Genomic DNA, 13668 nt, shown 5'->3' on the forward strand with positions numbered 1-13668 from the left:
CCATAGATATTAAAGAACGGGCCTAATCCAGTGGTGAGGATGAGTTGTCGTGCACATGTCGGCTGAAAAAGATCGTGTGCGTAACTCCCTCCATTTCACAATGTAGTGTTTTCTCTATTTCCGTGCTTCAACTTTGACTGTAAATTTAACTATTAAGACCGATTGCGGTGGGAGCAAAAATTATATTAGTGAGTTTGTATTTGAAAGAAGTTTCCAATTATATATTTTTTTCTCCCGCCGTAGTTGGTCTTGTTGGTTAAATTTATGGTCAAAGTTGGACCTCGGGAAGCGCAGACACACTATATTTTTGAATGACGGGAGTATTTCTTAGCAATCATTATGTAATAATAGTTGACAATACTAGTTTGTTCAGGTTCGTCCTATAATTTGAGGTGTCTAAGAGCATCTCCAACAGCCGCATAACGCGCCACGTGCTAAACGTCAGAATACAGCGCCGGGTTAGTCAGCTTTTGCGCGCGGTGGTGCGCTGGCTCCAACGGCCGTCGCAAATTAAAGCGCACCCACGGCGCTCTAGCAGGCGCGCTATATTTCATCAGTTTTTTCTACTATGATTCGATACATAAATTGGTTTCGTAGATAGCTCTCCTCCTACTACTACTCGTCCGACTCAGACTCTGTCTCGGTGATGTCCTCCTCCGACGTCGGAGCGTAGTCGTCAAGGAACCGCTCGTAGCCGGAGTTATAGGAGGACGCATCTCCTAGCGCTTCATTGTATTTACCGACCGCCTTCCGCGTTCGCTTGTCCTCGTGATAGTCGGCTCGCTCCTCCCTCCTCTTCGCCCTTCTCTGGGCGAAGAACTGTTCCTCGTTGGTGTCTTCCGGGAAGCGATGGCTCCACAACGCCATGGCTTGCTCGTCCATCTCAGCCAGCCTGAGACGATGCTCCCGCCTCTGGTGCTTGCGACGATCCTCGTCGGTGAGAAGCCACGGGAAAGGCGCCAACTCCTGTGCCCGCTCCCGCGTCGCCACGTCGGCGAAGTTCATGTCCTGACGGGACCGCAGGAGGCGCCACGCCGCAGCGTCATACGCGCGGGCGCCCTCCTGGGCGGTGTCGAAGGTTCTGAGACGGAGCCGCATGCAGCCGCCCGACCGAATCTCGGCGGAGTAGGTGTCAGACGGATGCACGCGGACGCCGCGGTAGCCCGTACCTCCTCGGCGGCGAGGCGGCATGGTGGCGCGGTGGTGGCGTGTCGGCGGCAGAGGGCGATGGAGAGATGGAGAGAGCGGCAGAGGGCGGCAAAGGGCGATGGAGAGATGGAGAGAGCGGCAGAGGGCGCTGCAATTTATAGGCGCGCCGGACGCGGCGGCCAAATGTAGCACGCGAGCTACCGCCTTTTCCCCCGCACGCAATCGTTTCCCACGCGCGTTAGTTTCTCGCCATCGCTGGAGCGCGCGAAAACGTCCCGCGCATGCTAAAAAGCCAATTTACGGTGCGCGTGTTTTTTGGCGCGGCTATTGGAGATGCTCTAAGCATAAATACGTGACAATTCGGTTAACTCCCCCTTTGATCATAGCATTCTTTTGTTCGTACATGTCACACTTGGACACAACCTCCTGAACATACACAATTTTTGGTAGGATGGAAGAACAGTGCGTCAAAAATAACAAAGGCAAAAAATGGCAGCATCGGTCTTTTTTTTGAGGGGGAATCATGCCGCTTTATTGACTAAACAATGTTTGGGATCTGGTCTGAGATTACACCAAGAACAAAATCTGGTGAAGAGTCCACCCACACACTACTTATTTCATCTCCTACACCTACCCTAGCAAACTTATACGCGGCCTTATTCCTGATACGACGAACCTACAACACTTTGTACTCCGTAAACGAGCTAAGCATCTCCTTGATCTCTTGAATCCACGGTCCAACGGGGGACAGGTTCCGAGTAGTTTGATTTATCATCTGCACCACCGACTTGCTGTCAAGATCCACATGCACTCTCGGTATCTGTCTCTCCAACGCCATCTGGATCGCCTTCCTGCACGCCAAGACTTCCACCGCCTCTGGATCGCTGGTATGGGGGTAGAGCTGACAGGCTCCCACTATATAAGCCCCTTGATGATCTCTCAGGACAGCGCCGCCACCCCCTTGTCGTTGTGCCTGGATACCGCGCCGTCGGCGTTGAGCTTAATCCATCCGTCCTCTGGTGGCTCCCATTTCTGTATCACCACCTGCTCGGGGGCCGGTCTTCTCTTCTCATGCGCCAGTCTCCACTCCGTAGTGTGCCTCGTCACCTCTTTCGCTATTTCATGTGGTGGCGCCATTCTCTTTTACTCTCTCGCTTCATTTCTCGCTAGCCACATGCTATAAACAGCCTGGATCATAACTTCCTTTTCCTCCTCGGCCGCCCCGGCGAACCATCGCAATAGCCAAGAGGCCACTACACTCTGGGAGTTAATCTGGCACGGCGAGGTCTCCACCGCAGCTCCTAATTCCGAGCACAACTCCTTCCAGACCTGGACTGAATGCTGGCATGTCCAAAAACGATGCATCACCGTCTCCTCACGTCCATATGCTGCACAAAAAACACCCAGTTTGATCCAACGACGAAACAATTCTGACCCAACAGCTAAACCATTTTGAATGAGGCACCACATGTGGATCTTAGCTTTCCCAGGAGCACTTGTTTCCCACAATGCCATAAAACCCCTGTGTCTAAAGACAGCAGAAGAGGGCTCCGGCCGTCCGGACCTCGCTTGGTTTATTGACATACGAAGGTGGTAGGCACTCCGAACTGAGAACACCCCATTCTTCGTCATATTCCATGCTAAAAAATCACCCTCTCCGTGGCCTCCAATAGCAATCTCTTTGATATCAGCTGCATCTCCTGAGGTGAACGTAGCATCCACCCGCTCTTCATTCCATCCACACCCGTCAGGCAGAAGAAGGTCTACCACTTTTGTCACCCCCGGTACATATGTTTGTCCCAAAGGCTTCGTACTCCCCTCCCGTGGTATCCAAGGATCATGATGAATATTAATTTTTGTTCCACTCCCAATCCTCCATATGAGTCCCTCCCGGAGCAGGTCTCTCCCAGGCAGCACACTCCTGAAAGTGTAAGACCCGACGACAGACATGAGGTCGTGAGAATAGAATCATCCTTGAAATAACGTGCTTTGAGCACCCTTGCACACAGCGAGTTGGGCTCCTGTAGGATGCGCCAAGCTTGCTTGGCGAGGAGGGCTTGGTTAAAGGACTCCGAGTCTCGGAAACCCATCCCACCATCTCACTTACTTGCACACATTTTCTTCCACGATATCCAATGAACCTTCCATTCACCATTCGTTGCGCCCCATCAGAATTTAGACGAGATAGAAGTCAGGTTCCAGTACATCTTCTTTGATAGGCGAAAACAACTCATGGTGTAGGTTGGTGTCGACTAGAGGCCAGATTTTATAAGCACTTCTCTAGCAGCCTTCGAAAGGCCCTAACCTTTCCATCCACTCACTTTCCCTTTTGAGCGTTCTTTGACATGTTTAAAAACCCCATCCTTCGATCTTCCAACCAGTGTTGGAAGGCCAAGGTATCTCTCGCTAAGAGCTTCCGATTGTATGCTACAAATATTTTCGATTTGTGTTTTGGTTTGCTCCGTACATCCCTTCCCAAAGAAAATAGAAGACTTTTGCAAGTTAATTTTCTGTCCAGAAGCTTTTTCATACTTGATCAAAATCTCTCTCAAAGTCTCCATATTTTCCTTTGTCCCTTCCAGAAACACAATGCTATCATCCGCAAAAAGGAGATGTGTTATATGGGGGCCAGTGCTCCCAAACGACACCCCTTTCAACTTCTTGTCCTCCTTGGCTTTCTTGAGAAGAGCAGAGAAACCCTCAACCCAAAATAAGAATAAGTATGGTGAGAGCGGGTCACCTTGCCTGAGTCCTCGAGTTGGCTTGAATCTTCTCGAAAGTCCACCATTTAACTTGACAGCAAACTGTGCCGACGTAACACACCTCATCACCATCGCCACCCACATAGGATGAAAACCGTACTGTAATATCATCTGTTCAAGAAAACCCCACTCCACTCTATCGTAAGCCTTCGTCATATCCAGTTTTACCGCACAAAGAGTATTTTTCCTCTTTCGAGTCCGAATCGCATGACCACATTCGTAAGCAACCAGAACATTATCCGTAATGAGGCGGCCCGGCACAAAGGCACACTATTCTTTAGAGATAAGAATTGGAAGTATACCTTTCAATCTGTTGGCTAGCACCTTTGTCGCCATTTTGTACAGAACGTTACACAAGCTAATGGGGATCATCACAATGATAGTAGCTCCGATGAGTTAACTTTGGGGATCATCACAATGATAGTAGCGTTGAACTCCTCCTGTGTTGCTGCCCCGTTCAAGAAGTCGTGCACCGCCTGACACACCTCGCCTTTTAACAGTGGCCAGTGCCTCTGGTAAAATAGAGCGGGAAGCCCGTCTGGACCCGGTGCTTTAGTAGGCCCCATTTGGAAAAGTGCCACCTCTATTTCGTCATCAGTTATTGGTGAAGTGAGCTTATGATTCATCATCGGAGTGACAGGAAGTGCAATGTTCTGTAGCAATCCTTCGGTGTCCTGTGACCCCTCGGATTTGAACAAGTGCTCATAAAAACTCATCGCCAATCCTCTCATATCTTCATCTACCGTACACCTCGTGCCATCCTCCTTCCTCAAGGCCTTTACTGTGTTTTTCCTCTTGCGATGGGACGCACGGTTTTGAAAGTACTTTGTGTTTTGATCTCCTGCCTGTAACCAATCCACACGGTCAGTGGAGGCGCCTTTCTTTGCACTATGTCCGCTGCACATATAGGAACGATACAACCGAGAAATTTGTTAGGCTCAAGCCTTCTATGCAACCATATAGAAACCTGGGACTAACCGCTCGCGTCGCTCACAGGGGGCGGCTCGGGCGGAAACGCAAGCCGCCGCCGCCCCCATCCTCTCCATCTCCTCCCCCGCCACCGCCGGAGGACGCCAACAGGCAACGCCTGCTTGCCCGGCGGCGGTGGCGGGGTTGTCTTCTCACGCCGAGATCCCTCGCGTGGGGAGCGCTCCAGCCGGCACGGCACGGCGGCACCGGACGAAGCGTCTAGGCGGCAGAGCTTGGGAGCCGGGGCGGCGGCCCTGGGTGCTGGTGGTGGTGCTGCCGAGGTGGCCGTGTGAGCGGCGCTGGGGCAGACCTGCGGCGGCGGCAAGCTCCTGCGATGGCGGATGGTGGCGACGGGGCAGATCGATCCCCTAGCTTGCTGCGCACGCCCCTGACTGTTGGGGATTGTTGCAGAAATAATAAAAATTTACGCATCACCAAGATCAATCCATGGAGTAACTAGCAACGAGAGGGGAGTGCATCTTCATACCCTTGAAGATCGCGAGTTGGAAGCGTTGCAAGAATGCGGTTGGAGGAGGAGTACACGTAGCGATTCAGATCGCGGCCGAATCCGATCTAAGCACCGAACAATGGTGCCTCCGCGTTCAACACACGTGCAGCCCGGTGACGTATCCCGCGCCTTGATCCAGCAAGGAGGAGGGAGAGGTTGAGGAAGAAGGCTCCAATAGCAGCACGATGGCGTGGTGGTGATGGAGTAGCAGTTCTCCGGCAGGGCTTCGCCAAGCTCACGCGGAGGAGGAGAGGTGTTGGGGAGGGGACGGGCTGCGCCTTGGATGTGGTGCTGCAGCCCTCCCCTCGCCCCTCTATTTATAGGGAGAAGGGGGAAGGGGGCCGCCCCTCTAGATGAGATCTAGAGGGGGGGCGGCGGCCAAGGGGGAGGGGACTTGCCCCCCCCCAAGTAAGGGGGGAGCCCCCCTTTAGGGTCCCCCTAAACCCTAGGCGCATGGGCCCTAGGGGGAATGGCGCCCAGCCCACTAGAGGATGGTTCCCTTCCACCTACAGCCCATAAGGCCCTCCGGGGCAGGTGGACCCTCTCGGTGGACCCCCAGAACCCCTCTGGTGGTCCTGGTACAATACCGGTATACCCTCCAATATTTCCGGTGACCGTATGATGACTTCCCATATATAAACCTTGACCTCCGGACTATTACGGAACTCCACGTGACATATGGGATCTCATCCGGGACTCCAAACAACATTCGGTAATCACATACAAATCTTCCTAATAACCCTAGCGTCATCGAACCTTAAGTGTGTAGACCCTACGGGTTCGGGAACCATGCAGACATGACCGAGACAACTCTCCGGCCAACAACCAACAGCGGGATCTGGATACCCATGTTGGCTCCTACATGTTCCACAATGATCTCATCGGATGAACCACGATGTCAAGGATTCAAGCAATCCCGTATACAATTCCCTTTGTCAATCGGTACGTTACTTGCCCGAGATTCGATCGTCGGTATCCCAATACCTCGTTCAATCTCGTTACCGGCAAGTCACTTTACTCGTTGCGTAACACATCATCCCGTGACCAACCCTTAGTCACATTGAGCTCGTTACGATGATGTCTTACCGAGTGGGCCCAGAGATACCTCTCCGTCATACGGAGTGACAAATCCCAGTCTCGATTCGTGCCAACCCAACAGACACTTTCAGAGATACCCGTAGTGCACCTTTATAGTCACCCAGTTACGTTGTGACGTGTGGCACACCCAAAGTATTCCTACAGTATCTAGGAGTTGCACAATCTCATGGTCTAAGGAAAAGATACTTGACATTAGAAAAGCTTTAGCAGACGAACTACACAATCTTGCGCTATGCTTAGGATTGGGTCTTGTCCATGTTATCAATGACATCCAATGTCCATGGTCAGGAAACTATAACCATCTATTGATCAACGAGCTAGTCAACTAGAGGCTCACTAGGGACATGTTGTGGTCTATGTATTCACACATGTATTACGATTTCCGGATAACACAATTATAGCATGAACAATGGACAATTATCATGAACAAGGAAATATAATAATAACCATTTTATTATTGCCTCTAGGGCATATTTCCAACAGTCTCCTACTTGCACTAGAGTCAATAATCTAGTTACATTGTGATGAATCGAACACCCATAGAGTTCTGGTGTTGATCATGTTTTGCTCGAGGAAGAGGTTTAGTCAACGGATCTGTGTCATTCAGGTCTGTATGCACTTTACAAATAGCTATGTCTCCATTTTGAACATTTTCACGAATGGAGTTGAAGCGACGCTTGATATGCCTGGTCTTCTTGTGAAACCTGGGCTCCTTGGCAAGGGCAATAGCTCCAGTGTTGTCACAGAAGAGTGTCATCGGGCCCGACGCATTGGGAAAAACTCCTAGGTCGGTAATGAACTCCTTCATCCAGATTGCCTCTTGTGCTGCCTCCAAGGCTGCCATGTACTCCGCTTCACATGTAGATCCCGCCACGACGCTTTGCTTGCAACTACACCTGCTAACTGCCACACCATTCAAAATATACACGTATCCGGTTTGTGACTTAGAGTCATCCAGATCTGTATCGAAGCTAGCATCGACGTAACCCTTTATGACGAGCTCTTCGTCGCCTCCATAGACGAGAAACATATCCTTAGTCCTTTTCAGGTACTTCAGGATATTCTTGACCGCTGTCCAGTGTTCCATGCCGGGATTACTTTGGTACCTTCCTACCAAACTCACGGCAAGGTTTACATCAGGTCTGGTACACAGCACGACATACATAATAGGCCCTATGGCCGAGGCATAGGGGACGACACTCATCTTTTCTCTATCTTCTGCCATGGTCGGGCATTGAGCCGTGCTCAATCTCATACCTTGCAATACAGGTAGGAACCCCTTCATGGACTGATCCATATTGAACTTCTTCAATATCTTGTCAAGGTACGTACTTTGTGAAAGACCAATGAGGCGTCTCGATCTATCTCTATAGATCTTGATGCCTAATATATAAGCAGCTTCTCCAAGGTCCTTCATTGAAAAACACTTGTTCAAGTAGGCCTTTATGCTTTCCAAGAATTCTATATCATTTCCCATCAATAGTATGTCATCCACATATAATATGAGAAATGCTACAGAGCTCCCACTCACTTTCTTGTAAACACAGGCTTCTCCATAAGTCTGCGTAAACCCAAACGCTTTGATCATCTCATCAAATCTCATGTTCCAACTCCGAGAGGCTTGCACCAGCCCATAGATTGAGCGTTGGATCTTGCACACCTTGTCAGCATTCTTAGGATCAACAAAACCTTCCGGCTACATCATATACAATTCTTCCTTAAGGAAACCATTAAGGAATGTTGTTTTGACATCCATTTGCCATATCTCATAATCATAGAATGCGGCAATTGCTAACATGATTCAGACAAACTTCAGCTTCACTACGGGTGAGAAAGTCTCATCGTAGTCAACCCCTTGAACTTGTCGATAACCCTTAGCGACAAGCCGAGCCTTATAGATGGTCACATTACCATCCGCGTCTGTCTTCTTCTTAAAGATCCATTTATTTCTATGGCTCGCCGCTCATCGGGCAAGTCAGTCGAAGTCCATACTTCGTTTTCATACATGGATCCTATCTCGGATTTCATGGCTTCCAGCCATTTGTCGGAATCTGGGCCCGCCATTGCTTCTTCATAGTTCGAAGGTTCACCATTGTCTAACAACATGATTTCTAGGACAGGGTTGCCGTACCACTCTGGTGCGAAATGTGTCCTTGTGGACCTACGAAGTTCAGTAGCAACTTGATCTGAAGTTTCATGATCATCATCATTAACTTCCTCTCTAGTCGGTGTAGGCACCTCAGGAACATTTTCTTGAGCTGCGCCACTTTCCGGTTCAAGAGGCAATACTTCATCAAGTTCTACTTTCCTCCCACTTTCTTCTTTTGAGAGAAACTCTTTCTCTAGAAAGGATCCATTCTTGGCAACAAAGGTCTTGCCTTCGGATCTAAGGTAGAAGGTATACTGTTGAGGATATAACTTTTGAGGGTAAACCGCCAATGAGGGGCCGGTTCACCTTCAGTCATACTGAAGCCTAAGGAAACCCAGAAGATGGCGCTTTACGGATGAAGCTTAGAGGCCCAGAGCCCACAGGCGATTTAGGGCCCGTGATAGTAAACCACCATGATTGTGTAAACTTGCATTGTAAGACAAGAAAGAAGAGACCGAGGCGGACACTTATATGAGCCAGCCTTGGGAATCTGTAAACCGGCCGTGGGTCCTCCTGAGTATATAAAGGGGTGACCCGGCGGCGGTTCAGGAACAACGAATCGAAGCCAGACAAAGCGGATTTGCTCCCTGGCCTTCGAAACCCCAGCCATACCAATCACAACTAGACATAGGCTTTTACCTTCATCGAAGGGGCCGAACTAGTATAAAACTCTCGTGTCCCCTTGTCCGGTTTAAACCTTTCAAGCTAACCTGTAGCGATGGCTCCACGACTAAGTCCTTTCGTGAGGACATCTGCCGTGACAATTCCACGACAGTTGGTGCCCACCGTGGGGCTATCGCACGATGGTTTCGAGTTCTTGAAGGGCAGCTTTGATGGACTTAAGGGATACGTTGTGGGCCGGATGACGAAGAGTCGCCGCGGCAAGCTCTACATCGACAACGCAGGATGGGGTCCCAAAGCTAATTCAATCGAATACGGGTACCGGGTCCCCTTTGGTGGGATTCACGTCTTCATCGGCAAGATCGGCGAACCGGTCCCCGAGCCGGACACCTGCACTGACATCATCGAGATGGCTCGGCATGCAAGTTCTTCACCGGTTCAGCCTAAGGCAAGGCATGTTTTCGTGGGTGTCATCCACGGTTAGGGTTACGAGGAGGAACCGGTCTCTGATGGAGAAACCGTAGTCTGCAGTGATGACGAGTCTTCCGGAGAAACCGAATCACTTTACCAGTTGTACGACGGCCGGATTGAGGGAGGATCCGAGGGCAACAGTATTTCGGATTCCCCCGGTCTGCCAAACCGGGCCGCTGTCTTCATGGCCGGCACACGACCGGCGCCTCATTCATCTACCGCCGCAGCAGTGCTCTCCGGTTCAACGACGGCCACGCCAGCAGGTGCAGGAAGCTCGGCACCGCCTCCGGCCCAAGCCTTGTCCGATTTGTTCGACACTCTAGCGGCACTGATGTCCGCGGAGGTGGACGCAGCAGCCAGGGATCAGCACGATGCGGAGATTCTAAAAGTGAAAGATCAGATATCCCAGTCTAAAGCGGACCTGGCAGCAGAGAACGCCAGGATGGCCACAGAGCGGGACGAGTTGGAGGCACAGGCTTATCGGATTAGACTGGATCAGAATGCCTCGGAGGAGGTCATGAGAAGAAGGTACCGATCACGTCTCCCATCGGTTTATGAGCCGCAAAATCTTTTCCACACGCCAGGTGCAGGAGCTGGTAACCAACCCACGCCAAACTGGGCGGGGGCACCGGAAGGAGGAGCGCCGGTTCAACCACGCGCAACAGAACTGCCTCGCCAGAAAAAGGTTGTACCATCAACGCCGCCCGGGCATTATTCCAACCCGTTGGATAATATTGTGGCTGCCGCTTCACGCCTGGTGGCCCTCCCAACCGACGGCGAATCACCAGTTGCAGTGGAAGCGCGCCGGGCCAGGGATCTCCTTCAGACAACGCTGAACCAACAGCAAGCGTATTCACACAGCCATGAGAGGATTCATTCCACTCCCCGTCCAAGCCGGAGTTCTAGCAGACACGTGGAAGATGAACCGGCCGTGTCCAGTAGCGCACGCCGCCAAAATTCACCGCGCGGGAATAACCCGGCTGGGGGAGGTGCTGATGCACAAGACGTTGTGGACCACGGCCGTGCACGGCGAGAGGCCGAGTTGACAGCACGACACGAAGCACGACAACATACTCCGGTTCACCCCACTGCCTCCGTGGAGCCAGGGGTAATGTTCAGTTCCCTAGGGGTACCATGTTTAACTCCCGCATTGCGTAATGTGCGATTGCCCAAGGATTTCAAGGGACCTCATAAGGTACCAAATTACACCGCCGATTTGCAGCTAGTGGCATGGGTGGAGAGCTATGAGATGGCAATGGATATGTTAGATGTGGATGAGGCGGTATGTGCAAAATATTTCACCATGATGCTGGAAGGGACAGCTCGCACTTGGTTGAAGAGCTTGCCAACCAACTCTATCGATTCATGGGCCGAATTAAAGCGCCGGTTTATCCAGAACTTCAAGGACACGTGCAAGCAGCCAATGTCAATCGTAGATCTGGCCGCTTGTGTCCAAGAGGAAGGGGAGTCCACGACCCATTGGGTTAAACGGGTCTCGACGATTTTGCATTCATCAGATCAAATTAATGCAGATACCGCAGTATTAACGTTAGAGGGCAATTGCCGTTTCAAGCCGTTGAAACAGAAGTTAGGAAGGCTCAAACGTCATTGCAACGACATGTCAACACTCATGGCCGCTTTAGTTAAGTATGCCGATTCAGATAATACCAAGGATCCGGATTTAGGGGAGGACAAACCGGATAAGGGAAAGAAGAACGGCGGCGCAAAAGGGCAGCACCACAACCAAGGGGGCCATGGGAATAACAGTAAGCGTAAAGCGGATAATTCAGATTTGGTGGCTAACACAAATATGCAGCATCGCAAAGGTAAACCGCCCCAGCACGGCATGAATCTGGAGCGTTTGTTAAACCAGCCCTGCCCGAAGCATGGATCCGAGGAGGCCCCTTCCACACATCTTTGGAAGGATTGTCACATAATGAGAGAGTTCAAAAATTCTGATTTATACCGGTATGATCAGGATCCACTGGGCGGTTCAGGCCCAGGTTTCCATGGAGGCGGCGGTTCAAGCTCTGGATTTCAGAACAACCAGGGCCATCAGAACAACCATGGTAATAACCAGCAGAATAACCAAGGGATCAGCAACAGTCAGGTTACCAGAGTCACCCCAAACAGTTGAACAGCGGACAGTATCATGTGTTCACTACTAGCTTGTGCAAGCGGGATCAGAAACTTCACAAGAGGGCAGTCAATATTGTTGAACCGGCCGTACCACATTATCTACGATGGTCGGAACAACCCATTGTATGGAGCAGAGAGGATCACCCACCCCGGGTTGACAATCCAGGTCAACTAGCTTTGGTGGTAGCCCCTCAGGTAGGGGGCTATAAGTTTACCAAGGTTCTGATGGATGGAGGGAGCAACATCAACATCCTATATTATGAGACTTTCCGTCGCATGGGGTTGACAGATAAGAATCTTAAACCATCAAACACTGTTTTTCATGGTGTAGTACCAGGTAAATCGGCATACCCTGTGGGGAAGATTGCTTTGGAAGTTGTGTTTAGAGATGAGCTTGATTCCAGGTCTGAGACGTTGACCTTTGAGGTAGTGAAAATCCAGAGTCCGTATCACGCGCTATTTGGATGGCCGGCTTACGCGAAGTTCATGGCGAGACCCTGTTATGTTTATCTACAGCTCAAAATGCCGGGTTATAAGGGGACGATCACAGTACATGGGAGTCGAATGATTGCCTTGGATTGCGAGGAAGCAGAAGCGGCCTATGCTGAATCGGTTTGTGCAACAGAGGAGCTGAAATTCTATAAAGACAATGTTGATCCGGTGGACATGACCCCTCTGAAGAAGCCTACGACGGAGCATGACCCGGCCCTGACGTTCAAACCGGCTAATGAGACTAAACTCGTTGACTTCGTCCCTGGTGATTCATCCAAGTAGTTTAGTATCAGTACAAATCTGGATCCAAAATAGGAAAGCGCGCTCATTGAGTTCATCCGTGAGAACCGGGACATCTTTGCATGGAAACCTTCTGACATGCCAGGTGTACCGAGGGGACTCGCTGAGCACACGCTAAATATTGATCCTAAGTTTAAACCGGTCAAACAGTACCTTCGCCGCTTTAACGAAGAAAGACGCAAGGCCATCGGCGAAGAGGTGGCCCGGCTGCTGGCAGCTGGGTTTATCGTCGAAGTGTTTCATCCCGAATGGTTGGCTAATCCGGTGCTTGTTCTTAAGAAAAATGGCACTTGGCGTATGTGTGTGGACTACACTGATTTGAATAAAGCTTGCCCGGCAGATCCTTTCGCCCTCCCATGTATTGATCAGATCATTGATGCAATGGCGGGTTGTGAGCGCCTGAGTTTTCTGGATGCTTATTCAGGTTATCATCAGATTATGATGGCAGTTAAGGACCAGGAGAAAACAGCCTTCATCACTCCCTTCGGAGCCTTCTGCTATGTTTCTATGCCCTTTGGGCTCAAGAGTGCCCAAGCAACCTACCAGCGTTGTGTGCAGAACTGTCTTCACAACCAGATCGGGCGTAATGTTCATGCCTATGTGGATGATATCGTGGTGAAATCCAGGAAGCAGGAAACCCTGATAACTGATCTCAAGGAGACGTTCGACAATCTTCGGGTTTACAAGATGATGCTCAACCTGGACAAATGCATTTTTGGTGTTCCGGCAGGCAAACTTTTGGGTTTTCTTGTGTCTAACAAGGGTATTGAGGCAAATCCGGAGAAGATCAAAGCAATCACATCCTTGGCTAAACCAGCGTGTATCAATGATGTTCAGCGTCTGGCGGGCCGGATTGGAGCCCTCAGCCGATTTATCAGCCATTTGGGAGAGAAGGCGATTCCCCTGTATCAGATGTTGAAGAAAACGGATAAATTCGTCTGGACTGACGCCGCCAATGCGGCATTCGAGGAATTGAAGCGGCAGCTAGCTGAACCGCCAGTCCTCGCTGC

General features: G+C 50.7%; 1 protein-coding gene across 1 annotated transcript; it reads right to left on the reverse strand.

Moving 5' to 3' along the window:
• Nucleotides 1-615: 615 nt before the first annotated feature.
• LOC147980770 (uncharacterized) lies at nt 616-1191 on the reverse strand. Its single transcript, XM_087515752.1, has one exon. The coding sequence runs from the start codon at nt 1189-1191 to the stop codon at nt 616-618; it is 576 nt and encodes a 191-aa protein (XP_087371878.1).
• Nucleotides 1192-13668: the final 12477 nt, after the last annotated feature.

The sequence above is a fragment of the Triticum urartu genome, chromosome 3A, assembly GCF_056163025.1.
Source record: "Triticum urartu cultivar PI428250 chromosome 3A, HENAU_Tu73, whole genome shotgun sequence".
Lineage (NCBI taxonomy): Eukaryota > Viridiplantae > Streptophyta > Magnoliopsida > Poales > Poaceae > Triticum > Triticum urartu.